The sequence below is a fragment of the Babylonia areolata genome, chromosome 6, assembly GCF_041734735.1.
Source record: "Babylonia areolata isolate BAREFJ2019XMU chromosome 6, ASM4173473v1, whole genome shotgun sequence".
Taxonomy (NCBI): Eukaryota; Metazoa; Mollusca; class Gastropoda; order Neogastropoda; family Buccinidae; genus Babylonia; species Babylonia areolata.
In genome coordinates, this window is record NC_134881.1 from 22,524,555 (window position 1) to 22,551,300 (window position 26,746).

At 44.8% G+C, this 26,746-nt stretch overlaps 1 protein-coding gene across 1 annotated transcript in view; it reads right to left on the minus strand.

The window, feature by feature from the left end:
* Window positions 1–7,863: 7,863 nt before the first annotated feature.
* LOC143282836 (organic cation transporter protein-like) overlaps window positions 7,864–26,746 on the minus strand; it is a 49,689-nt gene continuing 30,806 nt past the window's right edge. The window contains exons 6-11 of the mRNA XM_076588661.1: window positions 26,245–26,413; window positions 22,957–23,184; window positions 22,008–22,234; window positions 19,625–19,806; window positions 13,164–13,315; window positions 7,864–12,391 (exon numbers count right to left, since the gene is read on the minus strand). Of these exons, the coding sequence (XP_076444776.1) occupies window positions 12,187–12,391; window positions 13,164–13,315; window positions 19,625–19,806; window positions 22,008–22,234; window positions 22,957–23,184; window positions 26,245–26,413 (1,163 nt within the window). The 3' untranslated portion in view covers window positions 7,864–12,186. The remainder of the gene's footprint in view (window positions 12,392–13,163; window positions 13,316–19,624; window positions 19,807–22,007; window positions 22,235–22,956; window positions 23,185–26,244; window positions 26,414–26,746) is intronic.

The following is a 26,746-nucleotide window of genomic DNA, read 5'->3' on the forward strand; positions in this document are numbered from 1 at the left end:
CTTCCTTTTCTCCAACACCACCCATGTCAGCTCACTTTGGATGTATGTAGAGTGGGAAAGGTAGAGTGTGAGTGGGGGAAGGGGTTTTTGAGAAAGAGTGGTCATGAATGTTTTATGTTACTTGTAATATTTTTCTTTCATGTAAAGCGCCCTGAGCTTTTTGTGAGAAAGGGCGCTAATTTATTATTATATTATTATCATTATTATGCTCAAGGTGTTGGCTTTAGTGACCAGTGGTTTAATCATTAAAACGATTCGGAGAATGTGTCTCTGGTCAAGTCTTCAATCACATGTTCATACACTTAGTCGCGTACAAGCATGTAAGTGTATTTTACAACACTGGCTGGTCAATATTTCGCAGTCACATGGCAGCGTTGTGGCGAATGCCGTGACAAGATAGTGGTCCCACTTACTCATCACTGACTTGTTTGTGACCTTCTGTTCAGGGGTATTTTGTATATAACACTGTATCCTTAATTAAGAATGGTGAAAATTTGCACTCATTTTTTTTGTTTATCTTTTCATTCATATTGAATTATTTGTATTTGTATTTCTTTTTATCACAGCAGATTTCTCTGTGTGAAATTCGGGCTCCCAGGGAGAGCGCGTCGCTACACTACAGCGCCACCTCACCCCACCCCACCCCCCTCCTTATTTTTTCCGTGCAGTTTTATTTTGTTTTTCCTATCGAAGTGGGTTTTTCTACAGCATTTTGCCAGGAACAACCCTTCTGTTCCCGTGGGTTCTTTTACGTGCGCTAAGTGCATGCTGCACACGGGACCTCGGTTTATCGTCTCATCCGAATGACTAGCGTCCAGACCACCACTCACGGTCTAGTGGAGGGGGAGAAAATATCGGCGGCTGAGTCGTGATTCGAACCAGTGCGCTCAGATTCTCTCGCTTCCTAGGCGGACGCTTTACCTCCAGGCCATCACTCCAAATTAGATATATATAACAACAACAAAATCGATTAAAAGTTGCTGACGAACATTTCGCACGTATGCAACTGGTGCTTAACATTTGTTGAAGTCGTTTCGGAATACCAAATATGAAAATAATGTTTACATCGTTCAAAATGTCATAGGTGAACTGGGGATTGCGCATGTTGACTCAATGTCCGCCTCTCCACGCAAACACCTCATACACACACACAACTGTTATGATTAGTCTCAGTCACGGAAAGGGTTTCCAGGGACGGCAAATTTAATTCAACACCACACTTTGACATTTAGCCCATCAGACTTTTTCCCCCTATGATACGCTTTTGTCTTGGCTTTGGGATTGGGAGTGAGTAAGAGAGAAAGAGGGGAAGAGAGAGAGAGAGAGAGAGAGAGAGAGAGAGAGAGAGAGAGAGAGAGAGAGAGAGAGAGAAGAAGAAGAAGAAGGAGATATGAAGAAAGAAAGAGGGACAGAGACAGGAAGAAACAGAGACAGGGAAAGAGAGAGAGAGAGGAGGGGAGGAAGAGGGAGAGAGAGAGGGGGGAGAAAGAGAGAGAGAGGAGCGGAGGAAGAGAGAGAGAGAGAGAGAGGAAGAGAGAGAGGGGAAGAAAGAAAGAAAGGAAGATAAAGAAGAAGACAGAGAGAAAGAGAGGAAGAAAGAATGAGGGAGATAAAGAAGAAGAAGATGATGATGAAGAGAAAGAGAGAGAGAGAGAGAGAGACAAAGAGAGAAGGGAGTTCTGACATTCCGATATTAAAAAAGATATACATTATTCCAGCGTATTACCTTCCTCCATAATCTTGTGTTGTGTCATTCCTGTCAAGTTGCTTTCCTTCTACTCTTTCTTTCTTTCTTCCTTCCTTCCCTCACATTTCTACTCCCTTCTTGTTCCTTTCCTCATATTTTTTCTTCTTTCTTTCTTTCTTCCTGTCATCATATCTTTTCTCCTTTCTTTCTTTTTGTCTTTCTTCCTTCCCTTGTATTTCTTCTCCTTTCTTTCTTTCTATCTGTCTGTGTTTCTTTCTTCCTTTTTCTTCCTTTCCTCATATTTCTTCTTTCTTTCTATATTTCTGTTTTTTCTTTTTTCCTTTCTTTTTGTCTTTCTTCCTTTCCTCATATTACTTTTCCTTTCTTTCTTTCTTCTCTTCATCATATCGTTTCTCCTTTCTTTCTTCCTTTCCTCATATTTCTTCTCCTTTCTTTCTTTCTTCCTTTCCTCATATTTCTTCTTTCTTTCTTTCTTTCCTCATATTTTTTCTCCTTTCTTTCTTTCTGTTTTTCTTCCTTTCTTTCTTTTTCTCTTTCTTCCTTTCCTCATATTTATTCTGTATTCTTTCTTTCTTTTTTCTCTCTTCCTTCCCTCATATTTCTTCTCTTTTCTTTCTTTCTTCATATTTCTTCTATTTTCTTCCTTTCCTCATATTTCTTCTCCTTTCTTTCTTTCATTCGCTCGTTCTTTCTTTCTGACTCCCTGCCTCTGCCTGAGTAGACAGAGAAAGGAAGAGAACGAAAGAGCATTTTCTGTACTGAGGAAAGGGAAAACACAGGCAACAGTTGGTGAAACAGACAGTGACTTAGGTCATGCTTTTACGTTTTCTTTTCTTTTTCTCTTCTTTTTTTTTTTTTAATGTAGATGTGGTGTAGCGCATGTGGATTAGCCCGTACTATTCTCTGACACCTCCTTGAAACAGAAACTGACTGCAACGAAGGACGGCCACGTCCTCTCCACCGATCAGCATATATTATTGAGATCCCGATTTGTGGAAACCTAGCAGTGTCAGCATGATGCAGTTATAGCACAGAGAGAATTATTGTTGCTTGGCACTGAACACTCTTTTTCTTCAACATTATCCAGTTTTAGCATAGAGAGAACTATTGTTTTCTGTCACTGAATACTGTTTTTCTTCAACATGACCCAGTTATAGCACAGAGAGAAGCGTCTTCCAGCTGTGAGCACTCATTCTTCGGCATGACACTGTTATAGCACAGAGAGAAACGTCTTCTGGTGTTGAGAACTATTTCCTCGGCATGACACTGTTATAGTACAGAGAGAAACGTCTTCTGGTGTTGAGAACTATTTCCTCGGCATGACACTGTTATAGCACAGAGAGAAACGTCTTCTGTTGTTGAGAACTTATTCTTCGGCATGACACTATTATAGCACAGAGAGAAACGTCTTCTGTTGTTGAGCACTTATTCTTCGGCATGGCACTGTTATAGCACAGAGAGAAACGTCTTACAGCTGTGAGCACTCATTCTTCGGCATGACACTGTTATAGTACAGAGAGAAACATCTTCCAGCTGTGAGCACTGTTTCTTCGGCATGACACTGTTATAGCACAAAGAGAAACGTCTTCTAGCTGTGAGCACTATTTCTACGGCATGACACTGTTATAGCACAGAGAGAAACGTCTTCTGGCGTTGAGAACTATTTCCTCGGCAGGACACTGTTCTTGCACAGAGAGAAACGTCTTCTGGCGTTGAGAACTCTTTCATCTGCACGACACTGTTCTAGCACAGAGAGAAACGTCTTCTGGCGTTGAGAACTCTTTCCTCGGCATGACACTGTTATAGCACAGAGAGAAACGTCTTCTGGTGTTGAGCACTCATTCTTCGGCATGACATTGTTATAGCACAGAGAGAAACGTCGTCTGGTGTTGAGAACTATTTCCTCGGCATGACACTGTTATAGCACAGAGAGAAACGTCTTCTGGTGTTGAGAACTATTTCCTCGGCATGACACTGTTATAGCACAGAGAGAAACGTCTTCTGATGCTGAGAACTATTTCCTCGGCATGACACTGTTATAGCACAGAGAGAAACGTCTTCTAGCTGTGAGCACTGTTTCTTCGGCATGACACTGTTATAGCACAGAGAGAAACGTCTTCTGGTGTTGAGAACTATTTCCTCGGCATGACACTGTTATAGCACAGAGAGAAACGTCTTCTAGCTGTGAGCACTCTTTCTTCGGCATGACACTGTTATAGCACAGAGAGAAACGTCTTCTAGCTGTGAGCACTGTTTCTTCGGCATGACACTGTTATAGTACAGAGAGAAACGTCTTCTGGTGTTGAGAACTCTTTCCTCGGCATGACACTGTTATAGCACAGAGAGAAACGTTTTCTGGTGTTGAGAACTATTTCCTCGGCATGACACTGTTATAGTACAGAGAGAAACGTCTTCTGGCGTTGAGAACTATTTCCTCGGCATGACATTGTTATAACACAGAGAGAAACGTCTTCTGGTGTTGAGCACTCATTCTTCGGCATGACACTGTTATAGCACAAAGAGAAACGTCGTCTGGTGTTGAGCACTCATTCTTCGGCATGACACTGTTATAGCACAGAGAGAAACGTCTTCTGATGCTGAGAACTATTTCCTCGGCATGACACTGTTATAGCACAGAGAGAAACGTCTTCTAGCTGTGAGCACTGTTTCTTCGGCATGACACTGTTATAGCACAGAGAGAAACGTCTTCTGGTGTTGAGCACTCATTCTTCGGCATGACACTGTTATAGCACAGAGAGAAACGTCTTCTGGTGTTGAGCACTCATTCTTCGGCATGACACTGTTATAGCACAAAGAGAAACGTCTTCTGGTGTTGAGCACTCATTCTTCGGCATGACATTGTTATAGCACAAAGAGAAACGTCTTCTGGTGTTGAGAACTCATTCTTCGGCATGACACTGTTATAGCACAGAGAGAAACGTCTTCTGGTGTTGAGAACTATTTCCTCGGCATGACACTGTTATAGCACAGAGAGAAACGTCTTCCGGCTGTGAGCACTCTTTCTTCGGCATGAACCAATTAAGTTCTAGCACAGAGAGAAACGTCTTCTGGTGTTGAGAACTCTTTCCTCGGCATGACACTGTTATAGTACAGAGAGAAACGTCTTCTGGTGTTGAGAACTATTTCTTCGGCATGACACTGTTATAGCACAAGACAAAACGTCTTCTAGCTGTTGAGCACTCATTCCTCGGCATGACACTGTTATAGCCCAGAGACAATTATTGTCTTCTGGTACTGAACACTCGTTCTTTAGCATGAACCAGTTAAGTTCTAGCACAGAGAGAAATGTCTTCCGGTACTGAGCACTCTTTTTCTTCAACATGACCCAGTTATGGCACAGAGAGAATTATTGCCTTCTGGCACCAAACACTATTTCTTCAACATGACCCAGTTACAGCACAGAGAGAAACGTCTTCTGGCACTGAGCACTCTTTCTTCAACATGACCCAGTTAGACTCTAACACAGCGAGAAACATCTCAGATTTTTCAATCAAACTTGCAAGAAAGGGTGAGAGCGGGATTCGAACCTAGACCCTCACGGACAATTAAGCGTCTTAACCATTGTGCAGCATTCCGTCTTCCTCTTTCTTTCAGCATGGCCCACTTATAGCACAGAGAACCGTCTTCCAGCACCGAGAGATCTTTCCGATAAGTGAAGTTTAACGATCTCCTGGCGAGGATTCTTTTTTTCTTCAGCCTAAACCCATTATAGCTCTGCGCCACGGCCTGACTGAAGGAGGGAAATCCACAGAAAAAGAAAGAGATGGGGGATAGATAGATAGATAGAGAGAGAGAGAGGGGGGATATAGATAGATGATAGATAGATAGATGATAGACAGACAGATAGATGATAGATAGTTAGATAGATGATAGACAGATAGACATATAGATAGATAGGTAGATAGACAGATAGATAGATGATAGATAGATAGAGAGAGGGAGAGAGAGACAGAGAGAGAGTGCCCTTTTGTGTATCTGTGTGTGTGTGTGTGTGTGTGTGTGTGTGTGTGTGTGTGTCTGACACCACCGCCACCCCTCTCCAAAACGTGTGTGGGAGGGGGGTGGCGGTGGTGTCACACACACACACACACTCCCAAGTGCTGGGAATGCGCGTGGCGATTCTGTTCGTCTGTCACCGTCGCAGCGCCGACACTCCACGGGGAAGTGCCGATGGAAGGTCGCCGGACGAGACAATGCACCGTTGCGCCTGGTCCGATTCAGCCTACGAGAACGTCACGTAATAAGCCCTTTTACTGACGAACAGCAATCAGTTAGTCGTGGAGCCAGGCTGAGTGAACGTCTCCCATAAGAGATGTAAAGTATGAGATACACGAATACTTCAGTACCTTAAAAAGAGAAATTGGTGGAGACCATGTCCATCCAACGACAGTTCCCCGCGAACATGCTTACTTTGGCTGAAACTCACCACAACCTATGGAAACGGAGGAGGCGTGTATGTGTGTGTGTGTGAATGTGTGTCTGTGTGTGAATGTGTGTGTGTTCGTGCGTTGAGTGGGGGTGGGGGGGGTGGGGGTGGGGGTTGAGTTTGGAAAAAAATATCTCATTAGTGCTCATCTTTAGCCATTTTGTTCCTCCAAACCAGATTAGCATACACAGCACGCCGCAGCTGTTTCGTAATATGAAGAGTTCATCGGGCTGAACATCTTCATGAAATCTATCAACAGAAAAAACACCAGAACCGCTGTATGGTAGCCAGTGACAAAGGGATGATGATAATCCACGGGGTGCTGAAAGGGACTCTTGATAGAAAATCCCATGATTAATTAATGATTTCTGGACTCTTCACCACAAGCCTGTATGGCTCACAGGATGAATTAGGATATGCAATAGTAGAATGAATAATAAATACAAACCCTGAAATATTCGTGCTATATTCGTGTGTTTTAATTATATATAAAAAAATAAAAATTAAAAAAAAGATGAAGGGGTAGAAGCGTCAAACACCAGTCTTGATTTTCCGATTACCTGAACAGTTTAGACTTTTTTCTATTATTAAAAAAAGAAGTTTTTTCCCCTTCAAGTTGTCTACTCGTGTTAATTTTTAGAGACATTTCCTTAACAAGGTCCTTGCCAAATTGCGCGGAGTTTCTCTTTGCTTTATTAAGTGGGAATGCTTTTCTCCAATCAGCAGCCAGGAACAAGGAGCAAGCCCGGCGAGCGCTCTGCAGTGTGAAACAGCTGTCGTTTGCTGTGCGTGCTATCTTCTCCATTGGGGGAACAAAATGAGTAACATGAGCAGCTTTGATCTTGGGATTTTCTATCATGAGTATATATGTATATCATGTCTCTCTCTCTCTCTCTCTCTATATATATATATATATACATATATATATCATGTGCTGACCACCTTGTTGTACTGCTGTGAAACATGGACAACGTATCGCCGTCACATTCAACAACTTGAGCAGTTTCACCAGAGATACCTACGAAAGATCCTCGGCATAAAGTAGCAATACAGGGTCTCCAACCTCCAGGTCCCAGAGAGAAGCGGCCTGCCCAGCATCGAAAGCCTGCTGATCCAGTGCCAGCTACGCTGGATAGGACACGTTGTCCGCATGACAGACAGCAGGATCCCGAAGATGCTCTTGTATGGCCAGCTGAAGGAAGGCCACCGCGAACTTGGAAGACCCTGCAAGCGCTTCAAGGACACCTTGAAGACAAACCTCAAAGCCTGTGACATACACATCGTTTCCTGGCTCTCGCTGGAGGATGCTGTGCTCTAGTGACGTAAAGACGTTTGAAAACAAGAGAACGCTGGCCATTAAGGAGACGCGTGAGCAAAGAAGCAGGGCTCATCTTCTGGAGATGTTTTCCAATGCAACACATGTGGGAGTGCTGTGCATCCAGAATCGGCCTCTTCTCCCATATGAGGGCACACACCGACAGATAATCCTGCCTACCTACTCATCCGTCGGTCCGACGGGAGACTCCATCTGTCTCTGTGTGTGTGTGTGTGTGTGACCTGCACTTCTCCTCTGTTCACTCTGTAACAAAAGTCAGTATGGACAAGTTGTGGAAATGTTCCGTGTAACGCTGAGTGTGAAGTGATTCAAAACAACATGCGGTCAGTGAGCGATGAATGACTGTGTTGGAATAAGAAACAAGTCAGTGTGTTCATACAAAAATCTGCAATCTTTATTGCCTCTATGTATAAAAAAACAACAACAAAAACCCCAAAACAAATACAAACAACAACAACAACAAAAGAAAACCGTCAGACCATCCTGAACATGCTAATATGAAAGTGTACGTGTTCTTTATTGCTTCATGGAGTGATGGTCCTGTGAAAATTAATGCGTCCGATGGAAAACGAGTATCCACAGGTTCAAGTCCTCATATACAGACCTGGACTTCGATTCCACCCTCCACGAGATCCTGAGTGCTGACCTGGGTGCAAAAAGCGATGGAAAAAAAAAGATTAACCCTGGGAACTTTTTGTGGCAAAGTCCACGTTAATAGAAAAACAAATACAACTGTTGACAGAAAAAACAAAAACAATGAACTGTAGCGACGCGCTCTACCCAGGAAGAGCAGTCCAATTTTCACACTGAGAAATTTGTTGTGAAAACAACAACAACAACAACAAAAACCAGTAATACAAAATAATACAATATCATGTCGTTCTAAATAATATTCCATGCAGTGTTTGAGTTCTGTATTATGTCCATGTGTAGAAGCATAAGTAATACAATACAATACAATACAATACAATATCATGTCGTTCTAAATAATATTCCATGCAGTGTTTGAGTTCTGTATTATGTCCATGTGTAGAAGCATAACACCAACCCACGTGTATCCAGTGTCTGTTTGCACTGTGCGCTGTGACGGGTGCGGTGGTCAAATGGCTGACCTCTCGCCCGAGATTCCTGAGTTCGATCCCCGTCGCACCTGCTGGGTTAAGGGTGGAGATTTTTCCCGATCTCCCAGGTCAACAAAAATGTGCAGACATGCTACTGCCTAAACCCTATCGATTGTATACGCCCGCAGAAGATCAATTACGCGCGTTAAAGATCCCGCAATCCATGTCAGCGTTCGGTGGGTTTGGAAACGAGAACATACCCAGCATGTACATCCACAAAAAATGACTGTCTATTACATGGCGGGGTAAATAAACAAAAAAACCAACAACAAAAAAACGTTCACACACGTGCAATGTTACATGTCTGTCTGAGTGAGTGAGTGAGTAAGTGAGTGAGTGTGTGAGTGAATGAGTGAGTGAGTGAGTGTGTGTGTGTGTGTGTGTGTGTGTGTGTGTGAGTGATTGTGTGTTTGTGTATGTGTGTGTGTGTGTGTGTGTGTGTGTGTGAGTGAGAGACTGTGTGAGTGAGTGAGTGTGTGTGTGTGTGTGTGTGTGTGTGTGTGTGTGTGACTGAAATTGTACAGGAAAGGAATGATGTGCGCCCAATGGCACTTGTCAGTCGTTCTCTTCCCAGGCAGGCAGCCTGTTGTGCAAATGATTCCGTGTATATGAAGCGTTTACAGCTTGGTCTCCGACCAAGGATAGGCGCTATGTAAGAATCCATATCATCGTATAATCATCAACAATAATGTTTATGGAACACTCACAGAAACTGTCAGGGACTTAATGCATTACTGCAGCTAAGTACTGGCTTCACATTCACATGACCACTTCATACCGAATACAGCTATCTCACAAAATTAGAGTTTGAAAAAGATCCAGACATTCTGTACAATGCAAAGTTCTGAGCATTATATGAACACACATCACATTTCATCTGATTATACACGTACACACATTTCTCTATAATCTGTGTTGATTGTGAAAATAATGACGGACTCTATGAGGATTCTGTACTGCGTGGATAGCTGTCTTTTACGTGTGTATTGACCCAGACAGCCGTTTCCGTTGTGTTGACGTAGACAGCTGTTTTCGTTGTGTGTGTGTTGACGTAGACAGCTGTTTTCGTTGTGTATACTGACGTAGACAGCTGTTCTCTACGTGTGTACTGGCGTAGACAGCTGTTCTCTACGTGTGTACTGGCGTAGGCAGCTGTTTGCTACGTGTGCACTGACGTAGGCAGCTGTTTTCTCTTTGTACTGACTGTTTTTTTATGCGTACTGGCGTAAACAGCCGTTTCTGCTTGAATCGAACTAATGATTACACACAGCATAGTTCCAGTGCCTCTTGGATCATTATACATAACACGTATAGTGCATCCTAAATGGTTGTATAGATCATAGTGCTTTATAGAATATTGCATTCAGCACAGTTCCACTGCCCGATAGATGATTGTGTAGAGCATAGTGTTTCCTACATGACTGCGTAGAGCACTATTCCAGTGCTTCGTAGATGATTGCATAGAGCACTATTCCAGTGCATCCTTGATGATTGCATAGGGCACTATTCCAGTGCTTCCTGGATGATTGCATAGAGCACAATTCCATTTCTTACTAGATGAATACATAAAGCACAATTCCAGTGCCTACTAGATGAATACATAAAGCACAATTCCAGTGCCTACTAGATGATTGCATAGAGCACTATTCCAGTGCCTACTAGATGATTGCATAGAACGCCATTCCAGTGCCTGCTAGGTGATTGCATAGAGCGCCATTCCAGTGCCTACTAGGTGATTGCATAGAGCACTATTCCAGTGCCTACTAGGTGATTGCATAGAGCGCCATTCCAGTTCCTGCTAGGTGATTGCATAGAGCACCCTTCCAGTGCATACTAGGTGATTGCATAGAGCACTATTCCAGTGCCTACTAGGTGATTGCATAGAGAGCGCCATTCCATTGCCTACAAGATGATTGCATAGAGCACTATTCCAGTGCCTACTAGGTGATTGCATAGAGCACTATTCCAGTGCCTGCTAGGTGATTGCATTGAGCGCCATTCCAGTGCCTACTAGGTGATTGCATAGAGCACCCTTCCAGTGCCTACTATGTGACTGCATAGAGAGCGCCATTCCACTGCCTACTAGATGATTGCATAGAGCACTATTCCAGTGCCTACTAGGTGATTGCATAGAGCGCCATTCCAGTGCCTGCTAGGTGATTGCATAGAGCGCCATTCCAGTGCCTACTAGGTGATTGCATAGAGCACTATTTCAGTGCCTACTAGGTGATTGCATCGAGCACTATTCCAGTGCCTACTAGATGATTGCATAGAGCACCCTTCCAGTGCCTACTAGGTGATTGCATAGAGCACCATTCCAGTGTCTACTAGATGATTGTATAGAGCACCATTCCAGTGCCTACTAGATGATTGTATAGAGCACCATTCCAGTGCCTACTAGATGATTGTATAGAGCACCATTCCAGTGTCTACTAGATGATTGCATAGAGCACTATTTCAGTGCCTACGAGATGATTGCATAGAGCACTATTCCAGTGCCTACTAGATGATTGCATAAAGCACGATTCCAGTGCTTCCTAGATGATTGCAGAGAGCACCCTTCCAGTGCCTACTAGGTGATTGCATAGAGCACTATTCCAGTGCCTACTAGGTGATTGCATAAAACGCCCTTCCAGTGCCTACTAGGTGATTGCATAGAGCGCCATTCCAGTGCCTGCTAGGTGACTGCATAGAGCGCCATTCCAGTGCCTACTAGGTGATTGCATAGAGCGCCATTCCAGTGCCTACTAGGTGATTGCATAGAGCGCCATTCCAGTGCCTACTAGGTGATTGCATAGAGCGCCATTCCAGTGCCTACTAGGTGATTGCATAGAGCGCCATTCCAGTGCCTACTAGGTGACTGCATAGAGCGCCATTCCAGTGCCGACTAGAACGGTTCAAAGCGCCCTGGATGATGATTTCAAAGAGGACAGAGCCTCAAAGGCAGAGCGTTGGACCAGTGCCGAGCAGGTGACTGCATACAGCAAAGGCCCGGTGCCTCCTGAATGATAATAAACAAAACACAGTGCCTCCTGGATGACTGCACGGATAACAGTTCAAGTACCTCCTGTATGATTACAAACAGCACAGGTCCAGCGCCTCTTATTACAGATAATTACACAAAGCACAGTTCCTTCCGGTACCTCCTAGATGATTAATTAAAACAGAGCACACAGTTCCAGTGCCTCCGAAATGATTGCTTAGTTTAAAGGTGCAGGTTCACTGCCTCCTGGATGATGATGATAATGATGATGATGACAAAAGAGCACACTACTTCCTAGGTGATTACATGTAAAGAATAGTACAAGTGCCTCCTAGATAATAATCAAAGAGAACAACTCAGTCCATTGCCTCCCAAGATAATTCGTATAGAGCATAGTCCGGTGCTTCCGACGAGATGATTACACACACAGCACAGGTCCCAGGATTACACACAACGCACAATGAGCACAGTCTCTGTGCCTCCAGAATGATGATGACCACAGAGCACAGTGCCCCAACCCCCCACGTCCCCTCCCACCTCCCCCAAGGGGTGAGGGTGACAGGGTAGGGTGCGGGTGGACAGCACGTGCAATCAGCCGTGGTTGCTGTGCAGCAAGGGTGTCTGACCGGGTGTGTCGGGCTGCTGGATGGAGCACAACCCTTCCCCGTTCACCTTAACGGGTAGCACGGTCTCCTCCTCCTCCTCTTCCCCCTCCTCCTCCTCCTCTTTCTCCAGACTGGTGTCCGCTGTCATCCCTTGCTCCTCCCCCCCACCGTCGCCTTTCCGTCCCCCCTTCCTGCAACACATCATCACTTCGTCCTCCACTGCTGCTGTCGGCTTTACGTCATAACTGTTACTGTAAACATTGTGTCATCACTGCTGTCGGCTGTACGTCATCACTACTGTCAGCATTACGTCATCACTATATTGTCAGCTGCACGTCATCACTACCGTCTACAGTACGTCATCACCACTGTCCACTTACGTCATCAATACTGTCAGCATTACTTCACCGCTATCGTCTGTTGCATGTCATTGCTATTGTCAGCTGCACGTCATAACTATCATCAGCTGCATATCATCGCTATTGTCAGCTGCACTTCATCACTTCTGTCAGCATCAGGTCATCACTACTGTCAGTTGCAGGTCATCACTATTACCAGCTGCAAGTTGATGACAAACACAGAGACAGACAGAAACAGACAGACAGATTGAGAAAACACAGACAGACAGACAGAAAAAAACATAGACAGACAGAAACACAAACAGGCAGGCAGACTGAGATAACACACACACACACACACACACACACACACACACACACACACAGAAAGACAGACAGGCAGGCAGGCAGACAGACAGAAAACACAGACACACAGACAGACAAAACACACACACACACACACAGAGATAACGCAGACAGACGGACAGATAGACAGACAGACAGACAGAGAAAACAGAGACACACAGGCAGAAAGAACACACACACACACACACACACACACACACACACACACACAGAAAACACAGACAGACACTCAGGCAGGCAGACAGACGGACGGACGGACCTTCCGAAGTGGATGGCATCGTGGACGGTGTCCGGCAGGGTCCGGCGCAGCGTCTCTGGCAGCAGGAGGGAGGACAGCCCCGCCCCCAGGGCCAGGATCCCGAACACGATCAGCGGCACCGCCGTGCTGAGCTCACCCTCCATGTACAGGGCCTGGCAGCACACGTGCACACACAGAGACAGACATACCATTACACACACACACACACACACACACACACACACACACACACACACACACACCATCACACACACACACACACACCATCACAAAACATTCACGAACACCATCTCACACCATCCCCCCCCCCTTCTCACCGCCTCCCCCCCTTCCCCCATCCCACACACACATGTGGAGTGATGGCCTAGAGGTAACGCGTCTGCCTAAGAAGCGAGAGAATCTGAGCGCGCTGATTCGAATCACGGCTCAGCCGCCGATATTTTCTTCCCCTCCACTGGACCTTGAGTGGTATTCTGGACGCTAGTCATTCGGATGAGACGATAAACCGAGGTCCCGTGTGCAGCATGCACTTAGCGCACGTAAAAGAACCCACGGCAACAAAAGGGTTGTTCCTGGCAAAATTCTGTAGAAAAATCCACTTCGATAGGAAAAACAAATAAAAATGCAGACAGGAAAAAATACAAAACAAAAGAGGCATGGCCTTCAAGACTCACTTGTGATACACTTTCAAAAAAATCTAATCGGTAAAATGCGTTCTGTATTTGTTATTATAAAGCTTCGGGTAAAAAAAAAAAAAAAAAAAAGAAGAAGAAAAAATGATATATATTAAAAAAAAAAAAAAGCCCTGAAGGCATATTCGAACCCCGCGTGTTCGGGTGAGAAGAAACTGTCTTACTCAATAGACTATCGTGGCTCCTTAACTGACGTTAACAAATTTAACATTTAAACATGCTTTTTTTAAGGGCGATAAATCGGTTGTGGTATTTACAGTGAGAATGCTGTTTAAATTATATTATTCTGGTGTATCTTGGGCATTCAAGAAATCTCTAAGGGCAATTAAAAATTCTTTTTAAGTCCGCCGTAAAGGAGACGTGGCTATCACCGCAATCACACTGCAACATTTAGCCGTTTTCTCTGGATCTAGATAGATGTACAAGTTTAGTTACAGCCGCCGGGAATGTACGACACGGTTGATTCAATTTCTCTTTTATGTTCATTCTAGTTTTATAGTTTTAAAGTTGATATGAAAATTGAGTATCTTGTTAAACTGATAACATGTAGAGCCAAGTACAAGTACTTCTAAACGTCGTTTTAAGTGAAAAGGACTTAATTTTGAGAAAAGTCAAGACTGGAAATTTTTACGTTTCATCAAGGGTATTAACTCTCATGGTTCATTTTTTAAACTGTGAACTCCAACTGATTTTACTGATTTTATTGATATTTTTATGGCAGTTTGGGTCATAATCCAGTAAGTGATGAGGCGTTCACAAATCTTTCTCTGAATAAATGTTTAATGGTCTCCATGTTATCATGTATTGTCGATTGAATATAGGATTGAACGGACAGGCTGACAACCTGAAACAAAATGGCGTCCTTTGCGTTCACGAGGAATATGAGCACGCGCTTTGAATATGTATAAATATGTGTATGCAACTGATTTTTGCCCATGACCTACAGGGCTCAGCCAATAGATCTATAAAGTCCACTCATAGTATTGATTTTAGTATTTTCCGAAAAAGACCACTTGGGCAAATGAACATAGTGAAAGCCCTGTACACTGACAGTAAAACACAAGCTTTTTATGTATGGAGTATAATTTCAAAATGTAATGTTTAAGATGAGAAAGATCAGTTTAAAGCAAATTAACTTTGTTTACACAAGTGAGTCAAAAAAGAAAAAAAAAAGAAGGGAGGGGTGGGGTGGGGTGGGGTGGGGGGGTGGGGGGGGGCTGTTGTGTTGTGACGCGCTCTCCCTGGGGAGAGCAGCCCGAATTTCACACAGAGAAATATGTTGCGATAAAAAGAAATAGACACACAATTGTATTCATTTTCGTATGTTGTGTTCAGAAGTTGGCAGACTGTGAAGTTGGCAGACTCTCAAGAACTGAGCAAGTGGTGCGTTGGCTGCATGCATACGTACGGGCATCTGCTATCTTCCCCCCTTCTCCCTTTTCATGGCAGAAAAATGCAGACATGGGTTAACGTATATGGATCAACAGGCACGTTTTGTCGCCTCCTTGAAACAGAAACAGAAGCTGGAAATGAGAGACACACATACCCCACACTGAAACGATTTTCCTTGCATTTTTTTTGTTCGTGTGGTAAAGATTATGCTCTGAACCCAGAATATGGCATTTTTCTGTGTGCTGTGTCTGGAACACGTTGTGAGCAGATGGCTATGATTTGAGGAGACAGTCTCCACACACACCATGTAGTGTGCTCTCTGTGGTGTCCCAATTCTTCTTCCTTCTTCTTCTTCTCATCATCATCAATATCATCACAATCATCTTCTCCTCCTCCTCATGATCATCATCAGTATCATCACAATCATCTTCTTCTTCCTCTCCTCCTCATCAACATCATCAATGTCATCACAATCATCTTCTTCTTCTCCTCCTCCTCCTCCTCATCAATATCATCACAATCATCTTCTTTTTTCCTCCTCCTTCTCCCCCTCCTTCTTATTCTCTTCCTCCTCTTTCTCCTCCTCCCCCTCCTTATTCTCTTCCTCCTTTCTCCTCCTCATCCTCCTTCTTCTCTTCCTCCTCCTCCTCTTCTTCTTCTCTTCCTCCTACTCCTCATTCTTCTTCTTCTTCTCTTCCACCTCTTCCTCCTTCTTCTTCTCTCCTTCTTCTTCGTCTTCTCCTCCCTCTTTTTCTTTTCTTCTTCTCCTTTAATTCTGTGAAGTCATTGGGGCGCCGCACCGAAAACCCCTCTAAACCTGTCGGTTGTGTGTCCAAGCCTTGGTCTCTGCAAATTGTTTTCCTGTCCATTCTGCAATGTTGTTAGTCCACCGGTGTTTGTTTTTTTGGGGGTTTTTTTGTTGTTGTTTAGTTCGTGATTTCTTCTTCTGTCTTCCCCTCCTACTCCCTCCCTCAACAGTTCCTAATAGGACTGTTTTCGCGAGGCTATTTTGGGACATGGTACGTGACCAAACCAGCGTCGCTTTCTTTCTTTCTTTCTTTCTTTTTCTTGCTGTGGCATGACCTAGGACAGGTCAAATCTGTCGGTGCCCGACTCTTGTCTCGGTTCGGATTATCCTGTCTGGTTTGCTCCCTTCACGCGGAGGGTATTATACTGGGTTACATGGTTACCAGTAGATGTAGGGAACCTCTGACCTGACACATGTGACAAGCCTGGTAGTTAACAAACCATTCACTTCTGACATCGGGAAGGGCTTCATTACTTTTCCGCTCATCTCGTTTCCCTCCCACACAGCGACAACATAATGACCATGCAGCACACGTGCACAAAATGCACACACACAACGTGCACATCACGCGCGCATCGCGCACGCACGCACGCACACACACACACACACACACGCACGGGTGTGCGCGCATGCTCACACTTACACCGGCACGCACACTGCACTCAATCTAATACTGAAACACGACATCCAGAAATATGGCCTGTATTTTTGTGACATGACACAGAGACAGAGAGAGAGAGAGAGAGAGAGAGAGAGAGAGGCAGACAGACAGACAGACAAACAGACACAGAGACAGAGAGAAATAGAGGCAGAGGCAAACACAGACAAACAGAGAGCGAAAGAGAAAGAAAGAAATGGGAAACGAGAGAGAGAGAGAGAGGGACAGAGACAGACACAGAAAGACAGAGGGAGAGACGGGAGAGACAGACAAAGAAATGATACAGAGAAAGAGACAGACAAGGACAAAGAGAGGAGACAGATACAGAGAGGCAGAGAGAGAGAGAGAGAAAGAGAGACAGAGACAGAAAGAGAGAGAAGCAGACAGAACGACTGAGACATAGAAGCAGAGAGAAAGAGGCAAGAGAGAGAGAGAGAGGTGGGGGGTCGCTTAGTGTGAATATGATTGTGGTTATCGTGTGTGCTTGTGGGTGTTGATGTACGCTTTTGGTATCATATGCACTGCAGTATTGTGCCGTTTTGTGCCGTCTTTGTTGTTGGCTCGTTCAACATAACAGAACAGAGAAGAAAAAAAAAAGTTGGAGTTCTAGTGTTTCGCATCCTCCAACGCTAGCGTATTGAGTTATGCTGCTGGGCAGGCATCTGCCTAGCAGATGTGGTGTACTTAGCCTATATTTGGATCTGTCCAAATACTGTAACGCCTCCTTAAGTAACTAAAACGGTCTCGTCCATTTTGTTGGGGTTTTTTGTTTGCCTTTACACTCCATGAGAGTCAGTCGCTGGAGAAGGATGGATTTGAAAACCAATATTGATTTTTATTTTTATTTATTTATTTTTTGCGGTAGCATTTCCTAATGAGACCCGCTGTAAACGACTTTCTTTTTATTCTCCAACTGTTTGTTATTAATACCCATCATGAACTCAACATCACGTCAGTGAGAAGAACTGTCATCATCGAACAGAGACACATCGAAATTCAGGGATAAGAGAAAGATGAAGACAGATAGAGAGAGAGAGAGAGAGAGAGAGAGAGAGAGAGAGAGAGAGAGAGAAAGAGAGAGACAGAGACAGAGACAGAGAGACAGAGAGAGACATACATACAGACAGACAGTCGGCTTTGGAAATGATCCCATGTTTTGGTATGCGCCTACCGTGGGTTATAATATGTTGATTGCTTCCTTTCCATTGACGAAAAATGCATGGCATAGAAAACAGTTATCTTGTTATACTTAGTTGTGTGTTTGGCCACATCCAGCTTTTTTTCTTCTTCCTTTTACTTTGTGTGTGTGAGAGAGAAAGAGAAAGGGGATTGTTTCTATGTTCTCTTTTCTTCTTCAAAAACATATCCACATTCAGTGCATACACCATCAACCTTGTAGGTTTGTCTGGTGCGTGCTGTCTGTCATTGGTCAGGAGGAGGGTACTCGTACGTCTTACTTGGCGTGACAGAAGGCAATACATATGCACGGTACATAAAAACCACTACTTTCTGGCCTCCAGCCCCCGCCCTATAAAAACTGAGGAACTACAGATGCAATCTGAAAAGAAAAGGAGATCAAAAGCACAATTAAAACATGAATCACTCTAATCTCTCTATATATATCTCTATATATCGGGTGTCCCAAAAAAAGCGAACCGCTTCTCAGCCAGCCAAAGAGAGAGACAGACAGACACAGAGAAAGACAGACAATGCCAAGGTCACAACAGCCAGAAAGTTTCGTCTGTGACTTAGTAAAGATTTTACGTCACCAGGTTTCACGTGGACTTCTTTAACAGAACGTTGACGTTACCATCATGTTTCTCCTGGACTTAACGCTAAACGTTAAGCGTACATGACCATGCTTCTCTTGAACTTCATCAACATAAAGATTACGTCACGAAGTATCTCCTAGACTTCATTTTAACACAAAAACTACATTACCAGGTTTCTCCTGGAGTTCATTTTAACATGAAGCTCACGTTACCTGGTTTCACGTGGACTTCATGATCATGAAGATTACGTCATCGGGTATTTCATGGTCTTCATCAACTTAACACCTACGTCACCAGGCTTCTCCTGGACTTCATTTTAACATAGAAGCCTACGCCACTAGGCTTCTCCTGGACTTCATTTTAACATAAAGCCTACGCCACTAGGCTTCTCCTGGACTTCATTTTAACATAAAGCCTACGTCACTAGGCTTCTCCTGGACTTCATTTTAACATAAAGTCTACGTCACTAGGCTTCTCCTGGACTTCATTTTAACATAAAGCCTTCGTTGCCAGGTTTCCCCTGGACTTCATTTTAACATAAAGCCTACGTCACCAGGTTTCTCCTGGACTTCATTTTAACATAAAGCCTACGTTGCCAGGTTTCTCCTGGACTTCATTTTAACATAAAGCCTACGTCACCAGGTTTCTCCTGGACTTCATTTTAACATAAAGCCTACGTCACCAGGTTTCTCCTGGACTTCATTTTAACATAAAGCCTACGTTGCCAGGTTTCTCCTGGACTTCATTTTAACATAAAGCCTACGTCACCAGGTTTCTCCTGGACTTCATTTTAACATAAAGCCTACGTCACCAGGTTTCTCCTGGACTTCATTTTAACATAAAGCCTTCGTTGCCAGGTTTCTCCTGGACTTCACTGACCTGACACAAAGATTACGTCATCAGGTTTTGCCTGGGGTACACCATGGATCCGACCCAGGCAGACACGGACAAACAAGACAGAGATACAGACACACACACACACACACACACACACAGTGACAAGCATACAGAAAGGCAGACAGAGACAAGCATACATACATCATACACACACTGACAGAACACAGACAAACAGACAGACAGAGAAGGTTAGAAGGAAGGGAGGAAGGAAGGGAGGGAGGGGGGGGGACTGACTGACTGACCAGGTCAGCGATGTAAGGGGACAGCATGGAGCCGATCCTGGCGAAGACGGAGCCGGAGCCCACGGCGAAGTTCCTGAGCACCGTGGGGTACAGCTCGGCGGAGAACAGGTAGATGATGGCGAAGGACGAGGACACGCCCATCTTGCCCAGCATGGCCAGGGCTGTCGTCACCCACTGGTAGTCTGCATCGTCATCGTCATCATCATCGTCATCACCACCATCATCATCGTCGTCGCCGTCGTCAACATCATCGTTATCGTCATTGTCATCGTCATAGACACTGTCAATCATCATCATCATTTTCGTCATCATTATCATCACCACCGTCGTCATCATCATCATCATCGTCATGATCGTCGTCATCGTCTGCGTCGTTGCTGTCGTCACCGTCAACACCATCCTAATCGTCATTCTCACCGTCGTCGTCGTTATAATCAGTCATCACGTCATGACCAATATTCCTATCATGAATAATAGGCAAAGTACCATCACCACTACGTCATCATCATCATCATTACCATCATCATCCTAAGAGACCAATCAAGTACCTCACTCATGAGCATCAATGGAAGAACAAAGAACATGTAAATATGTAGAAATATCAAACATTGAAGGACAATTTTTTAAAGTGCCAGTCAGAATGATTCTTACTATCGCATGCTTGATGGGCTTGTATAAGCGGGCGTACACAAACATGCAAACACACAGAGACACAGACACACACAAGCATGCAAACAAACAAACACACACACACACACACACACACAAACAACGTACCACCCACCCCCGCACCATCTATTCCATTGTTCAGTTAATTATTTCTGATTTTTGGTGTCGTTTTTATCTATTAATTAATTAATTTATATTACATACTGTGAACAGACGTAAAATCAAACTAATCACATACACCTATTCACAAATAGCAAAAGCTCGAGAAGATCATTAGTGACTAAACAGGAACATGACTGGGGGTGAGGGGGTGGAGGGAGAAGGGGGAGTAAGGTGGGAGATGAGGGAGTGGATACTGACCAGAGGACAGGTACATGACGGTTGGGTGGGGGGAGGGCGGGGGGAGCGGTCGGGGGAGGTAGTGATGACGAATGAAGTAGCAAAAGAAAGGAGGTGTCACTTTTCTGATCTTAAGTCACAAGTATCGTCTGCACAAGAATGATGACTAACATTGTGGTGGCCGATCATTTCTACAACGGTAACAGTATATGGCATGAAAAGAAAGGGGACAAAAACAGATCCTTGTCGGACACCGTTTTCAACTTTAATGGGTTCAGACTGGCGACTGAAAAAAAAAATCTGAATGAGTCAGTGAGATACTATTTAAACCGGCAGACAGCGGTTCCACTGAAGAAGGGAAAGAAGGACGGAGTGTTTGATTGTGTCAATGGCTGCTGATTAATCAAGCAGAGTGAGAAGGCGTGTTTCTCTTGAGCCGGGCACCAATAGCAGATTGTTCAGGGTGTGGAGGAGAGTGGTCTCAGCGCTGTGATCAGCACAATAAGCAGACTGAAAGGGGGTGGGGCAGACTGTCCTGTGTGAAAGCGTTCTACTTCGTCTCCAAAAAGGATTCGGTGCTTTGTAATACCTTCTTCTTCTTCGTTGGGTTACGCAGCTGGTCAAATTTCAGCTTAGCAGATGGTGTGTAGCGTATATGGATTTGTCCGAACGCAGTGACGCCCCCTTGAGTAACTGAACTGAACTGAACTTCTTAACAGTAGTAGTAGTAGTGGTAGTAGTAGTAGTAGTATTCAGACATAATGATGACGAAAATGACGACGACGATGGCGATGGCGAAGATACATACCCGAGACATGTACACGACGGTGGGGATGGTAATAATCATGGTGATGATGATGACGACGACGACGATGGCAAAGACACAGACCCTGATGCTGGTACATGACGGTTGGGGTGACGACGATGATGATGATGATGATACTGACGAAGATGGCGACGACTACGACTATGATGATGGTGATCGTGATGATGCTGACGACGACAACAATGGCGATGGCGAAGACACAGACCCTGAGGCATGACGGTGGGGATGATGAAGACGACGACGACAATGATGATCATGATGACGAAGATCACGACAACGATGACGAAGGCAAAGACCTTGAGGCAGGTACATGACGGTGGGGGTTGGTAATAATGATAATGACGAAGATGACGATGACGACAAAGACACAGACCCTGAGGCAGGAACATGATGGCGGGGATGGTGATCATGATGATGATGATGATGATGATGGAAAAGACAAGCCCTGAAGTAGGTACATGACGGTGGGGGGGATGGTAATGACGACAACGACGACGACAACCACGAAGATGACGAAAAGAAGTCGACAAAGACGAAGACAACACAGACCCTGAGGCAGGTACATGACAGTGGGGATGGTGAGGAGGCAGGCGACGCCCGCGGACAGCATGGATGCGGAGTGCAGGTGCTTCCTTCCCACCACGTCCAGCAGGCAGACGGCCACCAGGTAGCCCAGCAGCTCCACCACCACGGAGGCCACGAAGTTGACCCGCACCCCGCCGCTCAGGTTGGACACGTTCAGGCTCAGGCCGTAGTACGTCATACTGATCACCGCCCTGGCGTCATCGTTATCGTCATCGTTGTTATCATCGTCATCATCTTCTTCTTCACCGTCATCATCTTCGTCATCATTTTCGTCATTATCACCGAAGTCATCATCGTCACAATTATCATCATAATCATCATCGTCGTCGTCATCATCATCATTAAATTCATCATCGTTGTCATCATCATTATGACCTTCTTCTTCATCATCGTCATCATAACCGAAGTCATCATTGTCACCATTATCATCATAATCATCATCGTCTTCGTCGTCATCATCATCATTGAATTCGTCATCGTTGTCATCATCAACATCATCATATTCTTCTTCTTCTTCATCATCATCATAATCGAAGTCATCATCATCATCATCGTCGTCAACGTCATCATCATCGTCGTCGTCATAATTTAATTAATTATCGTTGTCATCATTATTACTGTCTTTTGTTGTCGTCGTCATTACCGCCATCATCAATGTCTTCGTCATCACTGTTGTCGTCGTCGTCTTTATCATCATCATCATCGTCGTCGTCGTCGTCTTTATCATCGTCAGGATCATCATCAACGTCGTTGTTCCCGTTGGACGTATTCAGTAATCAACATCATAACAATCACATCAGACACACACACACACACACACACACACTGACACAAACACACACACACTGACACACAATCCCCCCCCCCCCACCTCCCCCCACTCCCCCAAACAACACACACACGGATCACTCACCAGCTGAAGACAACGATGACAAATCGCACACAGAGCGTGGAGTGCTGGAAGACGACCAGCGGACTAACGGACGCCTGCTGGTGGTGACGACTGTTCCCCTTTTCCAGCTCTGCCGCCATGTTGGGGGGACAGCTCGTGCCGTTGACCTGTGCCACCTTGGTCAGCGTCACCATGGCCTCTGGAATTCGACCCTTGGACACCAGCCAGCGGGGTGACTCCGGGACCCACCTGTCGGCCAAAACATCACCGTTTGTCATTGATTTTGTTCACAGACATTCACACACACGAACACGCGCGTGCGTGCACACACACACACACACACACACACACACACAACTCTAACACTAGGGTACAACAGACAAGTCTCACTAAGTTTCTGTCGAGCATAATCTCCGTATTTTATGACCCAGCCATCCGAACATGGTTCACCAGGGCAGTTCTCGCTTGATGCTGAAAGAGCCAAGTTTTACCCGTCCCACTGTGTTGAAGTAGTTAACCTCCCTCTTATCACTCCATCACTGATAAGACAATCGCGCTATTCGGGTTCAAAACCACTGGCCCCGGATCGCCCTAGACGGACTCGAAAAGTGGACAGCCCTTCGTCTACAGCCGCTGGATACTTAATGGCGAGCTGGGGCTATTGGACATCAAGGCTAAGATGGCAAATCTGTAGCCGGACCCCAAAGATTTCGAAATGAATAAACAATGATGCAAGCAGAACAAATTAATAATCAGCAAAATAGTAAAAAGTGGGTAACTCTCTCCATTCACAAGGTACCACACAACTTCAAGTCAATACTGCTTGTGCTGCCGATTCAGCTAGCTCACAAGTAAGAAATAAAAGGGGCATTTAAAGTGTCTGGGTTTGTTCCAATGGACATTTGGTTAGTTTGATCATTGACACTCCTTGGTGTTTTTCTTTTGTTTTGTTTTCTTTTTAGATCAGCCGACCGCACTGGGCCATATCAGGACTGCCCAACAAAACACGATTTTGATCCAGGTTAAACACAAAACTGTCACATCCGAGAATACAACTTTGCAAAACAACACTAGTGGCTGGTCTGGTGGTAACGCGTCCGCCTTGGAAGTGAGAAAATCTGAGCGTACAGGTTCGAATCCCTCACTCGTCTATATTTTCTTCCCCTACACTAGACCTTGAGTGGTGTACTGGTCTGGATGCTAGTCATTCGGATGAGGTCCCGTATGCAGCATGCAGTTAGCGTCCATAAAAAAAGCCCATATAAAAAAGGGTTGTCCCCGGCATTTGAAGAAAAATCCACTTTGACAGGAAAACAAATGCACATGCAAGCAGAAAAAAAGGGGGAAAGTAGTACTCTCATTGTAGCGACGAGCTCTCACTGTGGAGAGCAGCCCACATTTCACATACACCACACAGAAATAACATGTTCTGATAAAAGAGTAACACAATACAATACAATACAAGAATCATAACCATTAAGCTCCTTAAAGCAAGGAAAATGCTTTGAGGATGTCCCCAGTTTCAAACAAAATCATATAAAAAAAAAAGAGGATCAAAAGTACTTCTAAGTCACATACAAAAATACATTATAAAGGTTATGAAAACAGGACTGCAGAATGGGCAGCTGGTGTCCATCCCAGTGCTAGTAATATCTACTGCCTAATCGCCAGAGCAAAACAGCACAGACAGTACATCACAGACTTCGGAAAAGGAGAGAAAAAAAGTGCCAAGGCTTGATGGAAAAAAAACAACAACAAACAAACAGAAAGAGGAATGGACTTGGAGGGCAGCAAAAGAAGACAACGAGTGAAGAGAGAAAAGAAAAGAGCAGAAAGAACAGTGCAATTGCAAACAGGAACGTTCTGGCACAGGATGTCCATAAGAAGGAGACGATGTTTATCATGGGCGGAACACAGCACTATGATGGGGTGACGTCATAAAAGGACTGTTGTGCAATCATGCCGATCCTCGTGACATCAAACGTCAACACTCCACGACACACTCGGAAATGGCAGCAATGAAGATAATTATGAAGCTGGCCCACAACCATCACTGACACACAGGTGGCAATCAAGCCTGACCTGGCCAGTCACGTTAAACTGTCAGATTTTGAGATACCAGTTCAATCAGAACTTAACTGTGGAGCTCCCGTTGCCCACGATCCTTTCAACATTCCGTCACATGAAAAGATCGTTATTGTGTGTGGAATATTATAGTCTCCAGCTCTTTTGACTTCAACACAGCAATGATGACGACGACAAGAAGGAGGAGGAGGAACAGAATGATGAGGAGGAAGTGGAAGAAGAAGACGCGGAGGAGGAGGAGGAGGAGGAGGAGAAGACCAACAACACACCACCACCACCACCACCACCAATAACAACAAAAACATCATCACCACCACCACCAACAACAACAACAAAAACACCACCACCACCAACAACAACAAGAACACCACCACCACCAACAACAACACCAACACCATCACCACCACCACCATCACCACCACCACCGAAACAACAATATCGACAATAAAACCTTGTCTTTTTTGTGTAATATCTCCACTTTAGTATACATGTATGGAAAGGTATTTTGATAATTCCTTTGTCCTGGTGTATAGAAACAAATGACACATCTATAATGTTTAAATCTTTGTTTGTTTCCAGTATTATTCATTGCCTATATTCACTGAATGGAGTTTATCTTTCCTTTGTGCAGGATAAAGAAATATATTGTAATTTTTTGGAAGAAAAACCTTAGTTGCAAGGGGGAAAATAACAACACAACAGATAACAACAATACAACCATTAACAGCACTGACCAACAACAACACAGTCATTAACAACAACACAGCCATCCATTAACAGCACTGACCACCACCTCCAACACCACCAACAACACAACCATTAACAGCACTGACCACCACCACCAACAACAACACAGTCATTAACAACACAGCCATTAACAGCACTGACCACCAACACCAACACAACCAGTAATAGCACTGACCACCACCACCACCAACACCACCACCACCAACACAACCATCAACAGCATTGACCACCACCACCACCACCACCACAACCATTAACAGCACTGACCACCACCACCAACACCACCAACAACACAGCCATGAACTGTACTGACCACCACCACCACCACCACCACCACCAACAACAACAACACAGCCATTAACAACACTGACACCACCACCACCACCACCACCAACAACAACAACACAGCCATTAACAACACTGACCACCACCACCACCACCACCACCAACAACAACACAGCCATTAACAACACTGACCACCAGCAGACGAGGAGCAGCAGGGGCGGCACGGAGCCGGCCAGCTGCAGGGGCCTCCAGTGGGACAGCAGGTAGCTGAGGGCCGCCAGCACGAAGGCCCCGACCACCCACACGATCTGCCAGGCCGCCCCCAGCTTGGTGCGGCTGCTGCCCCCGATGATCTCCACCACTGCACCACATCGGGCATCACCGCGTCATCAATCACCGCATCAGGCATAACCACATCATCATATCAACGCATCCGGCATAACATCATCATATCAACGCATCCGGCATAACAACATCATCGTATCAACGCATCCGGCATAACATCATCATATCAACGCATCCGGCATAACAACATCATCGTATCAACGCATCCGGCATAACCACGTCACCTATCACCGCATCAGGCATAACCACGTCACCAATCACCGCATCAGTCATAACCACGTCATCAATCACCGCATCAGGCATAACCACATCATCATATCACCGCATCTTCACATCACACTTTACCATA